This window comes from Natrix helvetica, assembly GCF_964273705.1.
Source record: "Natrix helvetica genome assembly, chromosome: 2".
NCBI lineage: Eukaryota > Metazoa > Chordata > Lepidosauria > Squamata > Natricidae > Natrix > Natrix helvetica.
Window position 1 is genome coordinate 155,931,215 of NC_138552.1, and position 27,833 is coordinate 155,959,047.

The 27,833-nt window shown below is 38.8% G+C and overlaps 1 protein-coding gene across 5 annotated transcripts in view; it reads right to left on the bottom strand.

Moving 5' to 3' along the window:
• Positions 1–27,833, bottom strand: part of SNTG2 (syntrophin gamma 2) — a 167,574-nt gene that overhangs the window by 41,055 nt on the left and 98,686 nt on the right. For 4 of the 5 annotated variants that reach the window (XM_081944823.1, XM_081944822.1, XM_081944821.1 and 1 more), the window contains exon 11: positions 12,602–12,718. The exons of the other annotated variant lie outside the window; for it this stretch is intronic. In XM_081944823.1, the coding sequence (XP_081800949.1) occupies positions 12,602–12,718 (117 nt within the window). The remainder of the gene's footprint in view (positions 1–12,601; positions 12,719–27,833) is intronic. 5 annotated transcript variants of the gene reach the window in all.

Sequence of the window (27,833 nt, forward strand, 5' to 3'; positions counted from 1 at the left end):
GACTTGTGGACTTCAACTCCCAGAATTCCCCAGCCAGCACAGCTGGCTAGGGAATTCTGGGAGTTGAAGTCCACAAGTCTTAAAGTTGCCAAGTTTGGACACCCTTGGCTTAAGTGAACTTGGATCCCTTTAATTCAACAACCTATTCAAAATTTAAAGACATGCAATTGCCTTCAGCTAGTTCCTTTTTATCTGAGAAATAGTGAGATAAGGAAAATATCCAACCTGTCTTATTTTATAGAAATTTTAAAATCACTGCTTCCTTTCCTGCCAAAAAACCATCATTTTTGATATTATACTATTAATTACTAGATTGATAAGGTACATCCCTGAATAACAACTAGCCATTAGAAGACATGATGAAAATTTGTCAATCTCTCTACCCACTGACAAATTCAAAATTATTTCAACTAGGAAAGTGTCACATTTTAGATCAAGCCAAATCTAAAATGCTAGGGAGTTCCTGATTTGTGTGAGTTCCTGAGGCAATCTGACAAATCAGTCATCAACAGACAAAATGATAAAACTCACTCATATACCATTTAAAAGGTGCAATCAAAAGCCTAGAAAGAAAGGAAGAGGTCTAGAATACATGCTCTCCAGCAGCCAACGTTCCATAAGCAGCACACAGAACCAGATAAATCAGGGGTGTCCAAACTTGAGAACTTTAAGACTTTGTGGACTTCAACTCCCAGAATTCCCCAGCCAGCATGGCTGGCTGGGGAATTCTGGGAGTTGAAGTCCACAAGTCTTAAAGTTCCCAAGTTTGGACACCCCTGAGATAAATGATCAGGATTCTATGCCTCTATATATGTGTAGTGGTTAAGGCACCAGGCTAGAAAGTGGGAGACCGTGAGTTCAAGTCTCACTTTAACCACAAAAGTCAGCTAGGTGAATTTGGGCCAGTCACTCTCTCTCAGTCCAACTGACCATAGGGTTGTTGTTGTGGGGATAATAGGAGGAAAGTATGATATAAGTAAATATTTGGGTGTACAAGTGTGCTATGCTATATTATTTCTGAATCTCAGAACGCAGTGTCTCTCAGCTACCCACAATGCTACTTGTTATTTTCTCAGATTGCGTCTGAGGACAGTTACTTCAGACCTTTGGCTGAGGCCTGTGCAGGACCACAATTTCAGTGAAAAGAATAACAGATCTCTTTTTCTAATAGCTAGTATTTTCACGTTGGGGCCTGAAACTGAGTTCAGACACTGTTAGCTCTATTTAAACAGTTGAAAGCATGCATTTATAAATGCATGAACGCATAAGCATGTATCGATATGTATGCATATATTTGCAGACAGAATCATAAGTGTTCCTAATTAGAAATATATTGTTTGGTTTCCATAGTCTTTAAGAAATGGTGCACCATTACTGATTTTGTTTATACAATCTAGAGCAAGCACTACTCCTTTTACAAAGGAAAAATTAACATAACCTTTTGATCATACTCTACAAAAGCAATTTCTATCAATGTTATGGCGGCTTTTGTGAGCTCACTCTTAAAAGAACAGATTTTTTGGGGATAAGGGACTAAAGCATCTAACCAAGACTGTAACCCAAGGAAATTGATTAAACCTTTCTGATACGTCAATTTTGTTTGAAAGTTTCCATTATGATCAAAGTCTTTCTTTTCTGTTGACTGTTTTTAGTGAAATCTTTATGCAGTTCTTAAATAATAGACTGACTGGTTTAGTCCATCACGTCTGTCAGGGCTCAGTTTCTGCTTTGTCCCTGTAATTCTGAATTCTTGAACATGCTAATCTCGCAAGAAGAGCCCCTTTAATATTTAGTAGAGATATCAAACCACTCCACAAAAATAATTCTTTTTAAAAATATAACTCAGTCTTAAAAAAAATCTGTATATGAGAAGAGTTTTTTTCCCTCCTTTGATATTTGAGAGCATGGATATCATTTGCAGGATGCAACATGGAATACTTTATGTGAAGGCTCCCCACCTAGCCCAACTCAAGCCTTTCTCCTCCCCCTGCTTCCCACTTCTCAGAATTCCCTACGATCAGAAATGAATCCAACAGTGTGCTGCAGCTGCCAAAACAAAAGCCAACACACTCCTAGGCTGCATTAATATAGAGGGACTGAATCAAGATCAGGTGACGTGTTAGTACCACTTTATAATACTTTAGTAAGACCACACTAGGAATATTGCAACCAGTTCTGGTTGCCAGGATAGAAAAAAAGATGTTGAGAAAGAGTGCAGAGAGGAGGAACAGAGATGATTAGGGACCGGGTGCTAAAACATATGAAGAACGATTGCAGGAATTGGATGACATGATAGCAATCTTCCAATACTTGAGGGGCTGCCACTATTTTCTAATGCATCTGAAGGCAGGACTAGAAGCAGAATGGATGGAAACTAATCAAAGAGAAACCCTACCTAGAAAATGGAGGTGGTTTCTGACAGTTAGAGCACATATTCTGTGGAATGGGTTGCCTTCAGAAGTTGTGGGTATTTCATTACTGGAGGTTTTTATAAAAAGAGCCTGGACAACCATTTGTCTGAAATGGTACTTGTGGGTTTCCTGCTTCAATTGTTTTTATTATTATTATTATTTACCATCTTCAAGCAGCTAACAATATCAGAAGAAGTTCACAATGGTATTTTCTATTTGCCTATCCTATAAAATCTAAGGCCCTGATGGAAATATGGACTTGAGAATTTCTTCATCGTGGTCTAGTGCTGTTAGGACAATTCAGCATAGGACAACTCACTGCAGCCATCTTTCTGTGGCCATCTCGCCACAGGACAACTCACCTTCACATCACTATTGTCAATGTTCACTTACTCTCTTCTATACTCTCTTCGAATAAATCTTCATCCTTACAGACACATACATCACTGGAATCCTCTGATAGTTCAATATGTAAATGGACATCACTGAAAAGTATTGTCGTTGCATTGATATGACATAACATTGTTTGAGGTGGGAGATGGCTTATTTGAGAATGCTGTATTCATCAGTGTGATTGAAACTATATCGGACTTGCCTAGTACTTCCTTTTCTTCAGTAGTCACACTTGTGCACACACACATATATATGTGTGTGTGTGTGTGTGTGTGTGTGTAAACGTCTTTGGTATGTGTATATATATATATATACACGTCTTTGGTTGTTCGGGTTTTCTCCCGCGTAGAATTGGAAGTATCTTCACGACGTTTCGATGAAGTCTCATTCATCATCTTCAGGCTGCTGCTTCCGGCTTGGTGCTTCCGGCTTGGTGCTTCCAGGAGCAATGTGAGATCTCAGCCGGTTCCTCTTTTTAACTGCCAGTGGGGTTTGTGCTGATTGGGTGGGAGCTTGGCTGCATTTTGATTGGGTGGAGGTGTATTCTGATTGGTAGGGGGCTTGGCTGTGCTCTGATTGGATGGGAGTTTGGCTGTGCTCTGATTGGATGGGGGCGTGTTCTGTTTGGGTGGGGGCCTGGTTGTGCTTGTGTTAGTCTGAGTAGCAGAGGGATTTGAGCTGGTGAGCTGCATTACTGTTGTTTGGCTTCGCGTTTGTGGTCGTGCCACATCTCCGTGGTGGGCTTCAGTTTGCTTCATGTATGGATTGGAGGGGTTTAAAGTGGCTAATAATGAAGCAGTGGTCTGGCTTCTGGTTTGTGGTCGGGCTTCTGGTTTGTGGTCATTATCGGTGTGGGTTTGGGCTTGCTTTTTGCGTGGATGTGTGTGACATCCTGTGTGGTTTTCGTGAGTGTGGGTCTGGTATCATTCTTAGTGTTAGGGACTTGTTTGTCAGTGAGGGCGGGTTTCCAAATGGCTGGTAGGCGGGAGATATCATCTCGTTTATTCATGCTGTGTGGTCGTTTTTCTATCAGACAGACACACATACCAATAAAAATAGAAGGAGCAACCATGGGATCACCCCTCTCACCTGTCATTGCTAACCTCTACATGGAACACTTTGAAACCCAAGCTCTAGAAAAATCCGATCACAAACCCAAACTCTGGCTCAGATACGTAGACGACACCTTCATAATCTGGCCACACGGGAAAGATAAACTGGACAACTTCCTCACACACCTCAACAGCCTACACCCCAAAATACAGTTCACCATGGAAACAGAAGCCAATAACCAACTCCCCTTCCTGGATGTCTTAGTCTATAAGAAATCCGATGGATCCCTAGGACACACCATCTACCAGAAGAAAACACACACAAACCGCTATTTGCACGCACTCTCACACCACCACCCAGCACAGATCAACTCTGTAGCCAAGACACTCATCTCCAGAACAAAACGCTTAGCTGACGAACAACACCTCAAAACTGAACTACACACTCTCACCAACGTACTAACATCCAATGGATTCCAAAGAAACAATATCACTAACCTAATCCAAAAAGAAAACCCCACTAAAATCCAAGACAGTGAACAAGAAAATGGCAAGGCTCTCCTCCCATACATAAAAGGCACCACAGACAGAATCAGCAAGATCCTCCACAAACACAACATCAAGACAGCATTCTACACAAACCGAAAAATATCCACCATCCTGAGAAACCCCAAAGACAAAATAGAGTTAGAAAATCAAGGAGTATATGAAATCCCTTGCCCCACCTGCCCCACCACATACATCGGACAAACCAACAGAAGAATAAAGGCACGCATTGAAGAACACAAAAACTCAGTCAGAAAGGAGGAACCAACTTCTTCCCTGGTCCAACACCTCAAAGCCACAGGACATGATATAGACTTTAAAAAGACCAGAACTATTGCCAAAATTGAACACTTTAACAACAGAATAATCAGAGAAGCTATTGAGATAGAAAAACGACCACACAGCATGAATAAACGAGATGATACCTCCCGCCTACCAGCCATTTGGAAACCCGCCCTCACTGACAAACAAGTCCCTAACACTAAGAATGATACCAGACCCACACTCACGAAAACCACACAGGATGTCACTATCACACATCCACGCAAAAAGCAAGCCCAAACCCACACCGATAATGACCACAAACCAGAAGCCCGACCACAAACCAGAAGCCAGACCACAGCTGCATTATTAGCCACTTTAAACCCCTCCAATCCATACATGAAGCAAACTGAAGCCCACCACGGAGATGTGGCACGACCACAAACGCGAAGCCAAACAACAGTAACGCAGCTCACCAGCTCAAATCCCACTGCTACTCAGACTAACACAAGCACAACCAGGCCCCCACCCAAACAGAACACGCCCCCATCCAATCAGAGCACAGCCAAACTCCCATCCAATCAGAGCACAGCCAAGCCCCCTACCAATCAGAATACACCTCCACCCAATCAGAATGCAGCCAAGCTCCCACCCAATCAGCACAAACCCCCACTGGCAGTTAAAAAGAGGAACCGGCTGAGATCTCACATTGCTCCTGGAAGCACCAAGCCGGAAGCACCAAGCCGGAAGCAGCAGCCTGAAGATGATGAATAAGACTTCATCGAAACGTCGTGAAGATACTTCCAATTCTACGCGGGAGAAAACCCGAACAACCAAAGACGTGTATATATATATATACACATACCAAAGACGTTTATACACACACACACACACACACACACACACACACAGGCTGGTCTTGTTGTATTCGGGTCTTTTCCCATGTAAGATTGAGATTGTCTTGGCAAAGGTTTGCAATCTTGGCAATTGAGATTGTCTTGGTACCAATCATGATACAACCACATAGCCAATGATTCCACTTACTGAAACAAAGCCAGCACTCCACACATACACACACCCCAAAATTTATAGAAAGACAGCAGCTCCGACCACGCTTTAAGCCGAAAATACCAGCTTGAAGATGGCGAGTGAGACTTCGCCGAAACGTTGCCAAGACAGTCTCAATCTTACACGGGAAAAGACCCAAATACAACAAGACCAGCATACCTACACCTACAAATATATACATATATACATATATACATATATACATATATACATATATACATATATACATATATACATATATACATATATACATATATACATATATACATACATACATACATACATACATACATACATACATACATACATACATATATAATAAAGTATGCTTTCAATTATTGTAGCACAACAGCCTTATTAGTTAGAAGCAGATTATGTATTTCTGATCATAAAACAAATGCTTTAGGAATTCTATTACCATGTTAATGCTTGCTCAGTAACCAGAAAACACATATTATAGAAACTTGAATGGTGCAATCATTTATATTCACTAAAAAGTAAATATTCAATCTGATAGAGTGTAGAACTAAATTGCTGATTTTAATCATTTTTTCCTTTTCATTTAAAAAAGTGATTCACTAATTGGTCAAGCTATTCTGATACAATCTACTATAATGGCATTGCTAAGAGAAGTTCACTGCAAAATGAATAAATATTTTGAAAGCAATGAAAAATTCCAGTGAAGACTTATTCTGTCCGCTTTCAGTATTGGGCTTCAAATTTTGGCCTTCATGGTATTTTCATTGTCTCTACAGATTGCTAACAATGGAGAAAGAACTATGAACCATGAATTCAGAAAGCAATATAGTGTGTAATTGTGCTCAAGAGGTCAAAATCTTTCTATTGTGGCTGTAGCTATGCTGGTTACACACTAAAAATAAGATACCAGGGTGAATTTATTTTTTCAGTGACTATATTAAATATTGAAAAATGGTTCTCCTTTTAGTGCCCCAGTAGATATTGGATACTTAACGGTTCTGACTATTTTCTCTTAATAGTTTATTCTTTAAAATGTTGACTTACTCATCCTATTTGCTGAACTCATTTATAAGTGCACTCCCATATAGGTAGACTCTATACCGGGCATTACATTAACTGTTTATGAATAATACGATTTCTGGAGAAAAAATTCCAATATTTAATTTATCATGTCTACTATTTATGAATGTTGTCCTGGGATTCTAGCATCCAACAGGAAGCATGAACAGCTTCAGCCACCACAAAAGAAAAGCTTTCTCAGTCAAAGGTATTACAACACAAAAGGACTGGGACTTAGCAGCCTAAATGCTGATTTGTATGTCACTGCTGTGATATGAAGTTGTACTGAAAAAGAAAGACTGCTGAGTTATGGTCAATATATAGAAACGCAGTTGTTTCTTTAGTGAACTGAAGCCTTAGATTAAAATCCATACAGTAAGAGCTTCTAGGTTTTCTCTTCATGCTTTAATCTTGCCAAATAGATTATCAAAGTTCATAGTTCAGATTTCCTTCTTAAGCCTCCCCCCCCACACGATTTGAAGACTCTGCAGGATAACTGTAATTATAATGCCTTGAATAGCATTTTGTCCTACCTTTTAATTAGTTAGTAATATATCAGTGGATCTTGTCTGATGTCTGCAAAACATAGCAAGTGTTTAGTGAAGACAAATTGTGAAAATGTATGTATTAAAAATGCACTGGCTAAATCATCCTAATGATGTTATAGAAACATACTCCTGGATCGAAACTTATAATTTCAATATATAAACAGGAAATTTCATTTTTAAATGTTAAAAAAAGAACACCTAGCTATCTCTACATTCTTTTTGGTTCCTAGCACTTGAATTATCTATTCTGTATTCTCTGAATTACTGTATTCTCTGAATGTTTTCCTTGCAATTATTTGATTTGGGGCAGGGAGAATATCAAAATATGAAATTTTTCATTTGTTACTTGAAATACTAGAGTGCATTTTAAACATTTTTTTTTGTAAAATATGCAACAGTAGTAAAAGTGGTTAAGAGTTTTAGTAACCTCACATATTTTCGAGACTGAATTTAGTGTTTTGTTTATTTTTCTTGCAAAAGATGTATGCTAGGTGACCGTTCCTGTTAATGTTCATTCTACTGTAGGACAGGATGGAAAATCTCCAATCCATCCCCAGCAAGATCAATTGGCAAAAATTGTTTACATCCTTAGTGCCTCTGCTTAACAGCTAAATGAATTATAGGCACCAGAAGAAAATGTAGGTTGTGTTGCTGTATTTGTTGCTTTTCTTACATACATTGCTTATCTTATCCTTTAAATAATTTGGTTACCTTTGCATTTTGAATAATGACTTGATTAAACAATTTAGTTGATTATTATTTACATAAATATATACATTAATAACAAAAACCTATTCTAGAAATATATTTTGCACTTTTCTGCTTCATTAACCTGTCCGGAACCTTTGAGGAATAAGCCCCGTTCATTTCAATGGAATTTGCTTCTTATTTGACATAGATGGCATAAATCAAATGCACTTCTAACCCAGTTATAATCTACATAGAGCATTTATCTTATGCTTAATACATCCTTGTGTTTCTTACAGTGTAAGAAATGGACTTAGACCTCAACTCCTGGTGATCACATTGTGTAGCCTTCCTTACAACCATACAAAGGTGATTTGCGCTTGTTTTCTTTCAGATAGGAGTGTTTTTTTTTAAATTACCCACTCCACATCATAGTCTTGGAATTTCCAAACTACCTCCCTTCCAAGTATTACATAGGATTGACCTTGCTTAGCTTCAGAGATCAAGCAACCACAGCTACGTGCTGCCACCTGCTGATCAATCCTCAAATTGCGAGGGATAATGGGTACGAAAGGTGATGCCTTTTATATAGGGAAACACCCTTTCCTAAATTGTGGAATAATCCACCACCCCACTTTATTCAACATCCCATTTTACTTTATGCTTTTTATTTAAAAATATAAGAAAATATACTGTTACCATAACCTTAATTACAAAAAATGTGTTGTTTTAGAAATTGAAATGTGATTTTCCTCCAAAACTTCCTCTAACAGAGAGGAAATGATAGAAGGTGTTGAAGCCACAGGAACCCTGGGGGTTCCATGCAATATTGGAATTCAACATTATGCAAACACAAGTAGTAGAACAAAGTCAAACTAGAGTCTTGGACTTTAAGAGAGCTAATTTCAATAAACTTAGAAAAAGCTTGGGAAAAATTCCATGGATGAGAATCCTCAAGGGGAAAAGTACTCAAGAAGCTTGGGAAATTTTGAAAAATGAGATTACAAAAGCCCAGTCTAGCACAATACCAATGAAGAAGAAAAATAATAGCTCCCAAAAGAAACCAGCATGGCTACTTAAAGAACTCTCTGACAAATTGAAAGACAAAAAAGATAAATATAAAAAGTGGAAAGGGAGAGGGGACATAACTAAGGCAGAATATCAGCAAATAGCCCGAGCATGTAAAGATGAAGTGAGGAAAGCTAAGGCTCACAATGAAGAAAGGCTTGCCACAAAAGTAAAAAAATAGCAAAAAAAATCTTCTTCCAGCATGTTAAAAACAAGAAAAAAGTTAAGGAAACAATTGGTCTATTGCTGGGAGAAAGTGGCAAGAAAGTGACAAGCAACAGGGAGAAAGCAGAACTATTTAACTCATGTTTTGCACCTGTCTTTACACAAAGGGATAAAACAGTCCAACCTATCATAAACAGCACAACAAAAATCAGATTAGGAACACAAGTTGAAATAGGGAAGAAAATTCTAAGTGAGCACCTGTCTACCCTAGATGAGTTCAAATCACCAGGACCAGATGGATTACACCCCAGGGTTCTGAAGGAACTGGCAGACGAGATCTCAGAACCACTGAACTATATCTTTCAGAGTTCCTGGACCACTGGGCACTATCAGAGGACTGGAAAAGAGCTGATGTGGTTCCCATGTTCAAAAAAGGGGGAAAAAACTGATCCAGGAAACTACAGACCTATTAGCCTGACCTCAATACCAGGAAAGATTCTGGAAAAGATAATCAAGCAACGAATTAGCGAACACCTAGACACAAACAAAGTAATAGCCAAAAGCCAACATGGGTTTGTCAAAAATAGAATATGCCAGACTAATCTTATTGCATTCTTTGATGATGTGGCAAAATTAGTGGACCAGAGGAATGCCGTCGATATAGTTTACTTGGACTTCAGTAAGGCATTTGATAAGGTAGACCATAACCTACTACTAGATAAAGTAGAAGAATGTGGGTTAGACAGCATCACCACCAGATGGATTCGTAACTGACCGACCAACCACACTCAACATGTAGTCCTCAATGGAACTGCATCTTCATGGAGGGAGGTATGCAGTGGAGTACCCCAAGGCTCTGTTTTGGGCCCAGTACTCTTCAACATCTTCATCAATGATTTGGATGAGGGAATAAATGGGGAACTCATCAAATTTGCAGATGACACCAAGCTGGCAGGAATAGCCAACACTCCAGAAGATAGGCTAAAGATACAGAAGGATCTTGACAAACTTGAACATTGGGTACTATCTAATAAAATGAAATTCAATGGTGAAAAGTGTAAGGTTCTACATTTAGGCAACAAAAACGAAATGCACAGGTACAGTATAGGTGGTACCTTGCTCAACAGTAGTAACTGTGAAAGGGATCTTGGAGTCCTAGTGGACAACAATTTAAATATGACCCAGCAGTGTGCAGCAGCTGCCAAAAAAGCCAACACAGTTCTAGGCTGCATAAACAGAGAGATAGAATCAAGATCACGTGAAGTGTTAATACCACTTTATAATGCCTTGATAAGGCCACACTTGGAATACTGCATTCAGTTTTGGTCACCACAATGTAGAAAAGATGTGGAGACTCTAGAAAGAGTGCAGAGAAGAGCAACAAAGATTAGGGGACTGGAAACTAAAACATATGAAGAACAGTTGCAGGAACTGGGTATGTCTAGTTTAATAGAAAGAAGGGGAGACATGATAGCAGTGTTCCAATATCTCAGGGGTTGCCACAAAGAAGAGGGAGTCAAATTATTCTCCAAGGCACCTGAGGGTAGAACAAGAAGCAATGGGTGGAAACTAATCAAGGAGAGAAGCAACTTAGAACTGAGGAGAAACTTCCTGTCAGTTAGAACAATTAATCAGTGGAACAGCTTGCCTCCAGAGGTTGTGAAAGCCCCAACACTGGAAGGCTTTAAGAAGATGTTGGATAGCCATTTGTCTGAAACGGTATAGGGTTTCCTGCCTAGGCAGGGGGTTGGACTAGAAGACCTCCAAGGTCCTTTCCAACTCTGCTATTGTATTGTATTGTATATTATTTGTTTTCTTTTTTATCCTAGAAATGGATAAGGTTCTAGTTCTTGTATTTTTCAGTATACTTTTGAAAATTTTCAGAAAGATACTATAGGCTTTATGTGTTTTCTAGCTCTGTACAAAATCAAGCTCTGTACCGTTTAAAGAAACTTCTTTGGATTGTTAAAGCAGCTTCGTATTTTACTTTGCTCTTTTAGAGTCTAGCTCTGGTATGCAGTGAAAGCGTACTAAATATCTACCTACTTTGCAATATATAACCAGTTTTTCCTTAGATTTACATCATGATTTTTAGCATGATGTCTCCAACTCTTCCACAAGTGCAGCCATTACAACACACTCTGTTTCCTCTTCACAGATTCAAAGACGAATAATCTATCTATCTATCTATCTATCTATCTATCTATCTATCTATCTATCTATCTATCTATCTATCTATCTATCTATTATCTATCTATCTATCTATCTATCTATCTATCTATCATCTATCTATCTATCTATCATCTATCTATCTATCTATCTATCTATCTATCTATCTATCTATCATCTATCTATCTATCTATCTATCTATCTATCTATCTATCTATCTATCTATCTATCTAATTCTGCTTTATTCTGCTTCTTCTTCTGCTTCTTTTTTATATTATAAAACATAATAGAATAACCTTAATTTTATAATTTAATGGTCTGCTTATTTACACAAAAAGAGAATGTTGATTTCTTAAGTGTGGGAGTTAGACTTCTTTTGATTACATCTATCAAACAACCATTTCCTAACATTCTTAGCAACAAATATTTCTGTGTAATATTTCCCTACACATTTATTAGGTTAAAAAGTATAATGAACTAGGGCTATTCCAGCTCATCATATTTTTACTCACCGTTTTAATTTGTCTTTCCTTACTTTACACCAGGGCTGACCACTTTTCATTGTCATTAGCCCCTGATATTTTCGGGGCCAGGAGGCAAGGATGCATAATGCCTAAATATGTGGATGGGTCCATGATTGAGGGCGGGGGGTTCAGGTGGGAGTCATGAGTCCGTATTTTGTAAGGAAATTGTGGTAAGCCTTTAAAAAAACATGCCATAGCTTTCATGAACCTTGGTGTTTAAGTGGTTCTGTACCTTAAATCTATGCAAGATTTACAATCAACTCTATTTCCTAATAGTATTTTTGAGAATTTGTCAAGATGCAAAGGAATTCATGAGGAAAAGGTACGAAAACCTGCTTATTAAAAAAAAATATTCTAACTTTGAAGCTAGCATATCTGCTTCAAATTCCAGTTTAATAGAATTAGTTGGTGACTCTTTAATTGGTCTGAGGATTTAGCCACCAGAGCTTCAAGCTGAGGTGCAAAATAAACAAATGTCCTATGCAATCATCCAGTCCTCATTGATCTCAATGTTTTATGCATGAGAGGGAAGGATTAAAAGTGTCTGAAAGAGTTATTGTGAATGTTCTTTACTAAATTACAGTTTGCTTCATTATCCAATGGAAAGTGAAGTGGAGCCTTCTAGCTGACAAAAACAATAACAGTCACACTTAAAAAAAATAGCTGCTTACCGGTGGCGTGCTGAAAATATAGAACGATGAACCTTTCAGTGCCAGGAACTTGAATGTGTACAGTTGGGGGGAATCTTCTCCCTGGAGCCTCTCATTCACCCACCCCATATGTATCACCTTCAGTGGACAAAAATGTTTACAAATTAATTTCAATTTATTATGCCAGGGGTAAAATAAAACGATTCCGGTAGAGCATCTAGTCAATGTTTTTCACACATAGATCTAAATGTGTTGTCCATAAATTCTGATCATTTAGCCCAGAACCAGCACCTGAAAATTATTGTAGACATTATAGAAAAGAAATTACCCCAATTTTAAGGAATGTGCATTGTCCTACAATTATGGGGAACTGAACAACACAGAACAGCAAGACAAATTTGGGAGCAGAAATATATGTTGTAGCTACAGAACAAGCGAGGCCAAGATAAGGCACTTGTGTTGTATGCTTTGCACATACAAGGACCTAGTTTTATTATTTCTTTAATGAAGACCATTCAATGGGATCTTAAAGATTTTTGTCCAATATTGGAATATCAGGATATTGGATATTCAGCCAACAAAACATATGTGCACACTTCAAACCCAAGAATACACTAAGGCACAAGCTTATCCACCCCAAGGATAAAACATCCAGACACAAACTGAGCAACATTATATATACAGTACAATGCAGTGAGCCATGTGCAGATCTATACATTGGGGAAACAAAATAATAACTCCATAAACGCATGGCACAACACAGGAAAACAAACTCATCAGGACAAGATTCAGCAGTCCATTTGCATTTAAAAGGAGAAGGTCACTTTTTTGAAGAGAGCAATATCCACATTTTGGACAGAGAGGACTGCTGGTTTGAAAAAGGGGTCAAAGAGGTCTTCTGTGCCAAAATTGACTCTCTCAACAGAGAGAAAGGGACACAACATCATCTATCCCCAGTCTACAACACAGTTCTTTCACAATTCCAAGAAGGCTCCACACCCATTTGCACTATTCAGGTGACCCTGAGAACACATATAAACCTCCAGGTACCCTCAATGACTCTCTAAAAGAATGCAAATGACCTGTCTGCAAGGAGTATAAATCCTTCCATTCCTCGCCATCCTGAAGAAGCTTCTTGAATGAGTAGTGAAATGTCTTCAAAGAAAAACCAGAAAGTCCAGTTGCTTCTTGAAAAAGCACCTTTGGACAACTATGACCTGGATGACTGAGAATTTCAGTAGACATTTTAGTCAAATATTCTACAAATCAGCTGCCCACCCAAAAACACGGACAATGATGTGTTTTGAATACCGAGAAGAATTGGCCACAAACCCATCACTTAAGTTCTTTACACATATGAATTCAAATTCAAAAATCTTTTAGAATGTACAGAACTAGTTGATGAGAGCAGTTTTCCTTATGAAGTAGACCAGACCAAGAAAGAGATTCTATGGAAGATTCAAAATTATTTTTTATTTAGATTGGCTGTAGTGACATAATCTTGCAACTCTGATTGTGCTTCCCGTCCTCCCTCTTTTATATTCAAGGCTGCAATATTTTAGTAATCCTCCCCCATCCTTTAGACTTAAGCAATGTATCCCTTTGGATTGCTTTGATAATGGATCTTCCTTCTTTCATCATGGTTGTTTTCTTTACTCTCCACGTGAGCAGCCATGTTCTCCATCCATACTACACACACAGTCACAGCTTCTGTCACATCCCTTCAGTTCTGCATCGATAAAGCAGATCTGAAGGCACAGTGAAGGTGGGCTGAATGAATTTAGAGAGAACTATCCAAGGAACTGCGGCTATAGAAAAGTCCCCAGCTCTTCTTTATTATGGTCTGCGTGATTCACACATTCAACTGAATTGCAAGTTTCATAAAGTGATCCAGAAGAGCTGCCCTGAATTTCTTTAGGAATGTAGATTCAGTCTAAATTTATGAAGCCGGATGACACAATGGATAAAGCTCTCTTAGTCCTTGGGGCCAATCAGCATAGCTCCAGTGAGGAGTATCTGGTGTTGTCGATACTTTTGTGCAAGGGATCAAAAGAAGCACAACTGTTTGGCCAGCTCATAGCAAAGCTTGTCACTATTCATGGGGGAAAGACCACACTCTTTAGATTCTGTCAGGCCAGAAATAAATATCAGTCCCAGTTAAATGATATTGTACAGCCTGACTACAGAAACAGCATTTAGAGAATGTAACAGTATTTCCAATAGTGTTGAAGGGCTGGGGAAAATATGAGTGATGATAATGTCTTCATTCAAGATGAAGGTTGACACCAACCTTGAAAAGAAAGAAGCATCCAGAGAAAGAATTTTTAGTCCCTATGAAAAATAGCAGTGAATCTCTTTGTAAGGCACATTCTCCTACTTGACAACCTGACACAATGTTTGCTTCAAACTTTAGTAGATGCATCAGTCTTATCAGATGTTGTTATATAACTTGTTAGTGAGGAAGAAAGTCTTGATGGATATGAAATTTATGAAGCCGGATGACACAAGCTGCTTATCAGACCACTGGCAGAAGATTCAGAAATGACAGAAAACAGCAAGGACCAAGCTGAAGAGGTGCCCAAAACAACTTTATCAAGACTGACTAGGTAGTTGCCTTGAAAAATTACAGTTAAGCTAGGGAGGCTTGAATAGTCATCAATTAGGGTTGGCTAATGGGCAGTGCACTCGAAGTGCCTAAACTAATCAGAAGCAGGTACTATGCACAGGATCTATCAACTTTTGTAAAAGGTCCTTGGGCACTCAAGTCTTTGGAGGGGCTCAGGTGCTGAACTCAAGGTTTCCATGGGGGTTTGTGTTGCCTTCTAATTGGCTATTACAGTTTTGCCTAGTCTTTTTTCTTTATTGCTTTTGGTTATCATTTGTGTGGCAAAGTAGAAACTGACAGAATAAAATGCACAGATACCTATTCTGAATTTTTGTGCTTTTGAGTTTCCTACAGATCCAGATCTACCAAAGCCAGAGAAAGACTTACTGTATGTGCTAAAATGAAAATGACTAAGGAGTTGTAGCTGCAGTATCAATGAGTACATTCCAGAAATATATAATTGCCACTAAAATATATTTATGTAAAAGAGTCTAAAATCCCAGCTCTTCCCAAGTTTGTCTTGCAAATGTTGAAAGTTCGAAGCAAGTTTCTATTGGATTTCTGGGGGAAAATCCAATTCTCACAGGCTTTTTCACGTCTTAAAATATAATTTATTTCTGGCTTCTGGATGTTATGTATCTAAGTGACATGAAAGATCCTCCTAGTCCATGGGTCACTGATTCTAGAAATTGGCTAAATAAATATACATGTAAACACTTTGCACATTTTGTTAGGTCAAACTCTGACAGGTAAAAAATGGAAAAGCTTCAATTTTTGTTTAGAAGTTTACATGTTGAAGCTTCAATATAATTTTGAGTTCACCTACCATTAAGAATAATTAAATACCTTGAAAAGAGAGCAGTATAATTCCCCAAGAGGAATGCTCTCAACTACTGTACTTTGTAGACTTCCTGGCATAACCTTGTAGATATTGTAGAAGTCATTGGATAATTTGGACTACAATTAGCAAATAAGTCAATCTGCAAACTCTGGGAACAATTACTAGAACATGAAAAGTTTTTTTTTATTATGGAAGTGAGATGGGTGGTACCTAAATTTGATAAATGAAAAAGTAAAAATAGGCTATAGTGAAAAAGACAAAGTAGGAAAGTCCTTACTTGCATATAAGAGACTATCTGGACTGGAAACAGTTAATCCATGGAACAAGAATCCAAGAATTCTAGTTAACAGTAGAAGAGATTAGTCTTCAAGTATTTTAAATCTGATATTGATTAACAATGTGCTTGGAAGAAGTAATATTGGACATAAATACTCCAAGATTTCTATAGGTTTTTTCCCTTAGTAGCCATGCCTTCATTTTGAAGTTATCCAAACCATGGGTTTAACATGTCTGCCTCCAGTTCTTGATGCAACATAAAAGTACTCCAGCATCATTTGCCTTGCCTGCATATTTAGCTCTATTCTGCCTCAGAGAGGTAGGACTTTGGGCAAATTGAGGTTTAGCAATTGATGTACTTCCTGCTGGTTATAAAAAAAATATTCATCAGTTGTCCTCCCTAATGTGAACAGGGGTAGGTGATTTTTGACAAATTCAGCCACCTCTCAAAACATGAACTGCAGATTGGATGTGGTTTTCTGCCTCTCCTGCTTTACTGGGAAGTGGATCAGCTCTCATGTATGATAGCTGATCCACAAGGTGGGTTTCGGACTTCCTGGTATAGTAGAAGAGACTCTCCTATTTTAGTTTACAAGGAAATCCATCCCATTCCATCACTGATTTATTGATCCAGTGAACTAACTTTATCTTCGATATATCACTCTTGTCACTTCCTCATCTTTCTTGTTCTAATCCTTATACTACATCTGTCTTTTCTTCTCTTACTCTTTCTTTTGGTCTCTTACTTGCATTGCTTGTCTTTCTCTTTTTTGCCTGCCAGTATTTATGTTATTCCTTGCAGTTGCTCATTCCACTCTATCTAACAGAAGGATGGTCTCTGGTTTTTTTTTTATACATAATAAAGTTTTCCATGAGACCACTACATCTATATAGGTCAGGAACCCATGCAGTGCCTAACTAGCATTATTTCCAGCTAAGATGGCCACTGAGGGAGAATCAATTGTGTGTGTGTGGGGGGGGAGAGAACTGTGCCTGCAGCAGTCAAAAATGGGAAACAGGTGTTGGCAAATCCCAGCCCCTGTCCTCATTATCGCACCGGAGAAAATGGAAAATCTCACTTTAACACTGGATCAGAGAAATGCAAAGCTAAGTGGGGATAAAAGGAGGCTGCATCTCAAGGAGTCCCTCAAGAACAATGAAAAACCCAAAGTTTGGGGGAATGTATGGATGTAACTATGATAGTGAATAGTTTCCCATAAATATACTAGTGTTCTTCCTGAGGATATCAAAGTTATCAGAATCATTTTCTCTCACTGTCACTAATACTATGAGAGTAACAATAGGTATTTTGACATCCACTTTGCTTTCTTCAATTTCTTCATCTTTAGTAATATCTTTTCATATTCATTCTTATCAACTTTGTTTAGTTTATTCCACGGTTCCTGCCTTACTCCTTTGTGGTAAACCAAAGTTATGATTGCTAATACAACTTGTATTATACAGTTACAGTAACAGGATCTTGCGGTCTGAACATGCTTCTTGCTCCCCCTGCCTTTATCCTAAACACAACTAGGGAGGGTCAAGTCTGCGATTTTTTTGCCAAATTACATCACTGCTTTGACTTAGATTCTATTATCTGACCATTGTCATTCTCAAGACTACTCTCACAGCTTATTCCACTCTAAGGCTTTAATTTAGCTACATCACAAACACCATTAGCACTCTAAAAGAGCCTCAATAACATGTTGAATGCCATCTGACAGGAGGGCTCCATTACTGGCACTCTCTCATCTATCATTTTATGATTGATTTATGATTCCTTTCAATGTGATGTTCTTGGTAAAATACAGATGGCTTAATATTGCTTTCTAAAATGACTGCTTGCCTCCAACTACCTAGTTTGTTGCTGTCCTATGCAGGTGCCTGCTTGCTTTAGCTGGTTAGTGGGGATGACCTTCACATTTTGGCATTAATACTCTTGCCATCTACTCATAGCATTCATCCCTCTCAGAAACACACACACACAAACATATAGCATCACAATAGAAGTTGGGCAATCATGGTGCTTAGCAGCATCTACTCATAGCATTCATCCCTCTCAGGAACACACACACACAAACACATAGCATCACAATAGAAGTTGGGCAATCATGGTGCTTAGCAGCAACAACATGAAAAAATAAATAGACAAGATTAAGACTGCAAGTCTTAAAATTATTGATTTTTAAAAGCCTAGTTCATGAAATGTATAACCTTCCAAATACAGACCTCATGAAATTCTGAGAAAATGGGAATATATCTGTTTGTAACACTTTAATCTTACAGCTACAGTCCCTTTCACTTTATCAAACAAATGCTATAGAGGGTCCTCCAATACCTGGGAGAGATTCTTGGAAATCCAAAAGATTGCAGTGAGAAAAAAGAGAGAGAAAATGGTGCAAGCAACAACCTGATGAGAATTGATTAAATGCAACCAACCTCTGCATGCATATATAAGATTGCATTGCAGAAATCTCTGATCAAGTTAAAGAACACATTATTAATTCTCCTTTTTCATTAGCCATTGCATACAAATGCTTTTTTTTTGCACTATTTTGCAATTTATAAGTATTATTACAATAAGTATGGGCTGACAAATTAATGAACATAAACACGGGACACAAATAGATGCTCCACAAATATAAAATGCAGACTTGGCAGGTTTAAGATCATGTAGTTGAAAGAGAAACAATGACTTCATGGGGAGCAAGTTTTGTCTTTAAGTGAACAATTAATGCCTTGGTACTGAATATTACCCCACAATAAAAATTAAGAACACAAAAAACCCCTTGTAGCTGCAGGCTTGTTTGTTTTGTGCATATATTCATATACAAATGAATACTTTGTGACAGCAATTATGTATAAAGAAAGAAAAATTAAAGAAAGTTAAAACTAGAATATATTTTGCCTCCCTGGAATGCTGCATATTTTATATGAATAAATAAATGGCAATCAAGATTGGTGAGTGTTCTAAGAAACTTGGCAGGTTAAGAGGCTAAAGTTCTAAAGCTGAGTTAGCATGCTAATTATACAGTGGGTATTTTAAATAGTTCAAAATCAACTGGTTTAATTGTACACTAGGGCACAAAGTTGATCATTAAGGTTATTATTGCTACATTTCTAGAATTACTTTTTTTTTTTTACTTTTGTTCAATTATGTCTGGTTTTTGGAAATGGTCTGGCCAAATCCCTGCAGTTTTCTTAGCAATATTTTTCAGAAGAGGTTTGCCATTGCCTCCTTCTTAAGGCTGGGAGAGAGTGACTGACCCAAAGCTGGCTTTGCGTCTAAGATGGGACTAGAACTCATGGTTTCCCTGTTTTTAACCTGATGCCATAACATTACACCAAACTGGCTCTCCAGAGTAATTGATTACCAGTAGTATAATTGGGTGGTTTTAATTTAATCTTTCCATAGTTTCTCACCAACTTTGTCCATGAAACCTCTTTTCATTTCATAGTCATCAACAGACAGCAGTGTTAGGGCTAGAGCAATGGGCACACTCTATGCTGACCGGGAGTATGCATATAGTTCAAAAATAATAAACAAGACCTCAAGCTAACAGCCCAACTACACCTTTAAAAATTAAAGAATTAAATCCAATTGCTATTTCCACTGTCTCCCTTCTCTTCTTGTGTCTGGGCTGCATAGTTAGCTGATCAGAGCATCCATACTGCGCTTGTGGGTTTTACAGAGTTCTTTGACCACCACCAGAACAGAGATGGAGGCCCAGTGTAACCCCTGTAATCCATGACTCTGTGTATAAGAGGATCATGACAGCTGGGCTGTAAAGGTTCACTCATTTCATGCCTTTTCATCTGCAAATGTACTGATTGGAATATCTAGTGTTAGGGCACCTCATTCACTGCTAAGAACCTCATATTCTCATCTCAAACCATATAGACACTCTTATGAGAGCTGGCTTTCCAGGTAGCTTCTTACTGTATTTTTATGTAGAGACAATATTCTCTCTGCAATATTACTGTCAAATATGTGATTTTAAAAAAATAATGTACATGTGATGCATATTTCAGTAAATTTGATAACAGAAATGGATTCCATTATACAAAATTCTGCAACTTTTTTATTTAAAAAAAAACCAAATATAAGCTTTCCATCCATTTGGTTAGGGTAGTTTATAAATTTAATACATATATTTGAATAAGAACCCAGAAAGCATGTCTGGGAAAAAAAATCACAATTATTATTTCTTGACCAGGAATATTCCAGAGACATACTGATTTGGAACACCTGAGTTGGTAATAATTTCAGCAGGATATAAAATCTAAAACCTGCTTTTTTCAAATCTAAAGTTTATTTTAGAGATTGTTATTTCTAGGATTGTAAAAAACAAACAAACACATGTATTCTAAATTGGCCCTCTACAGATGTTACTCTTTGATTTTCACAAAACATAATAGGAAACATGTTGGTCTTGATATATACCAAATCTGGGCCATTGCTACCACATTATCACACATGAGGTTGTATGACGTCTGGTGCCTTGCAGATCATTGGGAAAGGCTCAGTGATGGGATTAAAAAAAATTACTACTGATTATGTGGGTGTGGCTTAGTGGGCATGGCTTGGTGGGTGTGGCAGGGGGGAGGATACTATAAAATATCCATTCCCACCCCACTCCAGGGGAAGGTTACTGTAAAATCCTCATTTCCTCCTGATCAGCTGGAACTTGGGAGGCAGAGAATAGATGGGGCAGGGCCAGTCAGAGGTGGTATTTACTGGTTCTCTGAACCACTCAAAAGTGGTTCTCCAGAACCTGTTGAATACAACCTCTGGAAAGGCTTGTAAATTTGCTTAGCTCAGTTGGTATTGACTGCAACAGTTTGGAAATGCAACTGATAGTTTACAAAGTATTTGGGAGCAGCATGGATACAGTGGAACATCTCCATTGGAGATTCCAGAGCTTCTGTTACTTGTCCTCTTTCTCAGGACAATGACCCCAGTCAACATCTTGCAGGTATCTCTGAAGTGGGCGTGAATGGATATGATAGCCTGATATGTGCTGACTATCATACCACATGCAATGCCTTCAGCAGACAATTGTATGTCATACTTAGGAGAAATGAAAGCAATTGTTTCATACTATGTGCACATTATAAAGACATTACACAACTACAAATAAGTTTTTCACTACTGGACAGCTAATATGGCATTATTCAGAATGAAATTGTGGGCAGCAAAATGGACATATGTAGCTTTTGGATGCTATGGTGTATTTTAGTTTAGATATCAATATACAATCCACTCATATCTGCAGCTCCATTGTATGGTTGACTTTATTCCAACATATCCAGTCCATCTGTTTTCATACTAATAAAACACTCCTGTTTATCTGTTTGTAACCTTCAAGTGAACAAAATGGTGCATCATAGAGCAATCACCATAGGTAAGTGGCTGCTGCTGGGTGGGGGAGTGTGAGAGGGGGAGTTTGTTATGGGGATGCAGGGGAGGCACTGGGTGGTCAGAGAGGGTGCATGGGGTGTACAAGAGACACTGTGCAGATTAGGGAGGGTGAACAAGGGTGTGAGGGAGAACATGAAAGTGCAGCACAGGTCCGAGGCCATGCAGTTTGGGTAAAGTGTGCAAAATATGTTGCCATGGGTCAGGGAAGTTGTGCGGGGGAATGGGAGATGTGCACAGAGGGCAAGGGTTGTGGCTTGCGAGTGGATGTGAGGGAGGGAAAGGAATGAAAAGGGAGGGTACACAGGGGTGAGTGAATGGTTAGTAAAGAAATATATCTGAAAGTATGACCAGTGGGTCAAAGGTTGTCTAATCATTTCTAACAATGCTTAACTTACTTCCACAAAGCCCCCAGAGAGTTATTGTGTCTTTATGAGTAAGCATTCATCTACACTGCTGTCAAGAGATATGTGGCTGAACTGATTTTTATTTGCCATTATCTTGGGTTGTATCTGTAATCACAAAAAATATTAATTTCATTCCTGAAAGAATTAGAAAGAATAGTAATTGCTTGATTCTATAAACTAGGTCTTAGGTACTTCGTGGTTCCAGAGTTTGTACTTAATTTTGTAAGCTGGTTGAGAACCAAACATAAATTTCTATAGGATCATGGTTCCTGTATCTTCTAAAGGATAGCAAAAACCAGAAGGTGTCCAGGAACAGTTTTTCTGACTAATGCATTTGATTAAAAGGATTATTTTCATGAGCTGCAGGTCCTTTCGTCAGATGAATAGAATTCAAGCCTTTTAATAGAATTTGCTAATCAGAAAAGATACTGTCAGATTCCATCTGATTTTAATTTTGTTTTACTATATAGACTAACATGGCTCTCCGCTTATAACATTTCTAAGTGGGAGCCAAGGTCAGTGTGACACGAGTAATTCTATCAACCACTTGTGTCCAAAGGTTCCCCTCTTTGGATAACCTGTTCTAGTTTCCAAGTTGGTATATTATTCAACATCTACATAAAATTGCCTCTCAATTGCCTCTCAGTTTTGGATGAATATCATTATGATGATGGTGGTGTGTTTCTGAGTGCAATTCAAGGTGCTGGATATAATGTCCTACTATGTGTTTACATACTCAGGACATGTTAACGGTTTGGGCATACTAATGGTCCTCACTTATTATGATAGATGTGATAGGAAGGGGCTGGAAACCTACAAGGCAGACTAGACCAAGAAATATAAGTCTAAAAACTAGTTTTTTAGTAGAAAAGTAAAACGGGGCTACATGACCATGAGTCACTGCAAATGACCATAAATGCAGACCAGTTACTGAGAACTTAAAATGTGGTAACATGACTATGGCATTGAAACTTTGGAACTGGATCTAAGTATCCCTGGGACAATCGATTATAACTTTGAGTTGTTGCTAAGTCAAGGACTACTGTACAAACCTGTTTGTAAAATTATAAAACAAAATGATTTTCATGTTAAATTAACCATTGGAAAACCTGAAAGACTAGGGTAGAATCAGGTTGCCATGGAAAAAATCTACCAATGTGAACAGTAGGAGTTGAAAACAACTTGATGGCACATAATTGCATTAAGTTACATGCTGTATCAATTTTTTTAAAAATATGAAGTTAGTTTTTAATTTAATATATTGATTCTATGATACAAACATATTTTCATATCTGAATTTTCAATTTTTCTTCAGAAAGAATTATTAGTGTTTTCCAATAGGATGAACAGAGTACCCAACCAGTTATTACAAGAAAAGTCAGTTTGATATATATTGTAGAAATGGTTGTAAAAGTCAACAATGACTGTATGGCATGTAGTCATCATAATCAATATTCAATACTGTAAAGGATAACAGGTAGAAAAGAAAAACCTACCTTTTAAACCTGTTTTATATTATTATAAATCATTTCCCAGAATTCTTGCAGTATTGCCAAGTGTGAAATAAAGATCTAATCTTTTTATTGCATTTGCAACAAGTTTAGAAAGTGAATTCTCTATTTTGACAGTCAAGTAATATACCATTGGTAGAACATCATACTGCTGGGGCTGTTATGAGTGTCCTGAACTGACACCTGATGCAGGAAAGCAAACTTACATTGAAACCCAGCAAGACAAGTGACACTGTTGTTGGTAATCAATACGGTTTTATTCTTACATGATTTGGCCCCATGTAGTTTCAGGATCATTTATATAATCTTGTCTTCTCTTACCAAAAGGGGCAATGGAGGGTTTTCATCCCATGTAATACAGAGGAATTAGAAATCAGAGGCAATCTTTCTTAAAAGTTGCCCTTCACTAGGAAACAGCATATCCCGAGCTATGCGGTGCCCCCAAACTGCTAGCCTTCTGAAAAACCAACCGATTCCAGCAAGCATTTAGTAGTTCATGATAGATGGTCTGTATTGTAGGCTGGAGCTTTTATGAGATTGCATTTTATTATTTTTTTATTTGCATTTTATTATATTTTTATATAATAAAATGCACGTCTTACTATCAGTTACGTAGCAACTATTCCAAGTTATGATGGAACACCCTCCCCCACAAGATACTTATGACCCAGCTCCAAAGTTCTGATAGCCACCTTCCATGGTCATATGACCACATTTTGGGTGCTCACCAACTAGTCCACGTTTCTACCTCCCTGCAGCATTCTGCAGCCCCCTGATCATGATTTACAATGTTTTTGCAGAAAACCAGTGTTTACTTCAGTGGTCAGAATGCCGTACTGCAGGGCTAACTCACTGCCCACTGCCATGAGTTCAATCCTGACTGGCTCAAGGTTGACTCAGTCTTCCATCCTTCTGAGGTTGGTAAAATGAGGACCCATATTGTTGGGGGTAATAGGCTGACTCTGTAAACCGCTTACAGAGGGCTGTGAAGCACTGTGACGTGGTCTAAGTGCTATTGCTAGTTGGCAAAAATCACATATAGAAACAATGTGTTTACTGAATGACCATGGATTCACGTCACTATCATGGTGCTTTACTTAATGACTGCCCCAGAAAGCATTTGTAAAATTGAGCCAGTCATGTGACGATCCATTTTATAATTGTCATATTTATCACTGTAATGGATAGGCTCTATTATGGCCATAAGACAAGTACCACCTATAGAGATTATGCGGTTATTGTTTACCTAGTGTTTTCTGACTATCATAAGAATCCTTGAAGTTAATATTTCAAGAATATTTCCCATCTCCTATTGCCTTCCCTTAAGGCAGCAAAAATCTGATCCCATTGACACTGCTGTTGGGCCCAAGTATTTCTTTTAAGGCAAAAGAAATCTGCTAGAAACAATTACACACACACACACACACACAAAATTATACACATACATATACAAATGTACACACGCACACACATACATATAGGCATGCCTGGATTTAGGAAATCACAGAAATTACAATTTCTAAATACATTGCAATACTATATGAGTTGTTAGTAATTCCAGTTAACTTGAAAAAAAATTATTAGGTTTAGATCTCAAACAAAATAAAGCTACAAATATAACTCAAAATCAAGTTGTATGGATTCCATTCATAGCATAACCCAATTCAAACTTTTACCAAGAAAATGTGGCCCAGTGGTGTGTGTTTTAGAAATTGAGTCACAAATTTAGCTGTCTTCTAAAATAACAGAGAAATAAGTACTTTCTATTTTCTGAACATTATGATAAAGCATACAAAGCAGACTCAGGAAATGTTCATATTTGCAGAGCAGGAATGGTAAATATTTGGCAGGTTCCAAGAAGATGATATACTAGTTTAAGCTACTGTTTTGACATTTCATTTCTATGCTGAGGCAAATATATGAGTCTTAAAACAACAAAACCCACAAAAATCTCATAGACTTGCGAGAGATTTGAGAAATGCAATAGATTTCTCAAGAAAAATAGCTGATACTGAAATTTAAAGTAATTAGGATAACAAATTCTGCTTTTGCAAAAGTGATCCCATTTGTCTTAGATTTGATTCTGTTCTGCTACAAATTCAGGGGATGGACTTACAGTAAGGGTAAATAATAAGAAGCAAATGTTGCAAAGACAATTCCAGGTGCAATTTCCAATACAAATATGAAGAAAATAAGAAACTCACTCATTCTTCTATCTAACTGGGGTCGAAAGAGGCTGCTTATGGCTCAGCCTAGCCTTTCCCGTTTTTACTTGAAGATGTCAGGAGTTGAATTTGAGTTATTTATATAAGAACATATGCTCTGTATATACTGAAGTAACCAAACACAAAAAGGTTAAATTAAAGTGGGGGGGGGGATGCTTAGATATTTTATTAATTGATATTTTCTTTTAGAATATGTTATAAGATGTAATGTTACAGGAGGTTTGTTGAGATTGCCAATGAATGCCAGTGGGTGGTTGTGTTTTTGAACGCAAATGATATCAGATAAAAGCACGTTTAAATAATTTTAGCTAAATGAGAATGGTGGTGTATTGAAAGTAAAATACATGAAGATTTTTGATGTAAAATATACTATTCAATGGGAAGGAAATATATGTAACAATTATGATTGTTATGATTCGATGAGGGAGGAGCTTCCGGTAATGGCGATCGCCTCCTGAGCTCCGGGAGACGCCGCGGAGCTCCAGCGGGGGCAATGGGTGCTGTTTCCGGCCCTCGTTCCATCGGAGGGCCGAGAGTCGGACTTGTAGACCACCCAGGCTGGTTTTGGACGTATTTTGGTCCGCCAGGGTGGTCGCGGTGGTCGAGGGGAGGCCACAGAAGATCGGTGTAAGGCAGGAAGAGGCAGGAAGAGGTTGGGGAGTGCGAGTAGGAAGGAATGGCGGCGGCGCATCAGCGTTCGGTGTTTGGCGTGCGTGCCGGCAGATGAGACAGAGGAGGCAGAGGAGACAAGTGGAGACGACAGAGCGGCCGGCAGAGAGGCGAGACAGCCGATTAGGAAAGGCTGAAAGAAGACCTGCTTGTATTTTTACTTGTAAAATGCCTCTGCCAAGGGCCTTGCAGGGGCTTTTCACCGAGGCTTCGTATCATCCTCTGTCGGCTCCTGGTGACTCCTGGAGGCTGGCACTGATGGGAAGACGCAGGAAGACCTACGCCCGGAATTTAGGAACGCTGGGTGAGCACTGGGTGAGAGCCTGGACTACTGGACCCTTCAGGTGGGAGCCAGGACAGAATGGGAGAAGATGGTGGTTATGGTGGTTGTGGGGCTTGGATCATCTGAGGCCTCTGGGAGATCTGGCCAAGGCCCATGGATGGGCCTGTGACCATGGAGAGGCTGGAACGCTGCCTGGGAGTATGACTATCTGGATACCTGGGCCAAGACTGCCCCCACCCACCCACCAAGGACCCTGAATCTCTGTTCCTGAGCTTATCCCCACCTAGGACCATCTAAGACTACGGAGGGTTTTCACCAACTTTACAGTTAGGGCTATCACCCATTTTTCTACCACTCTTACCATTCTCGCCGCATCCGTCTAATCCCATCATTTGGACATCTGCTCCCCCCCACTCTTTACTGAAGAATTATCTAGGACAATGCCTCTCACCTCCCACATTGGTTTATGGGACTAATGCCTTCAACCTTCCCCCCTTACCGACTTATTCTTACCACCTACAGCACCTTAACCCCTATTGGAACTTTGATAATAATTTATTCGAGGCTAGATTTGCTCCGCCTGCGGGAGGCCCCTCTCTCGCAGGTTTGGCCCTTGGCTCTTTCAAGGGCCCGCCTCGAGGACGGGTTCGTGGACCCCGAGAGGTGCAGGAACCGGAAGCTAAGGGGATTTTTAGTAAAATGTTTTTTTTCTTTTTTAGGGGGTTCCAGGGTGGGGGGGAGGGCTATTCAGACCGGGAGGAGAGCCAGTGCCGGACAAATGGGTGAGTCTAGGAAGGACGGGGATGTGGTGGGGGGGGAAAAGTAAAGATCATTCGAGCAGAGGGTTGTCCTATTACAACGGTCGTGGGGAGGAAGGGATGCGAGGACAGGATAAGATCTCAAGGTCGGTTGGGAGACCGTGGCTGCTGGTTATGCCCGGTCGCTTGTACCAACCCCTGCAGTCTAGGTGGACAGGTGCTACAGAGCCAGGGCCTGCGGCTGATGCTTTGCAACGCA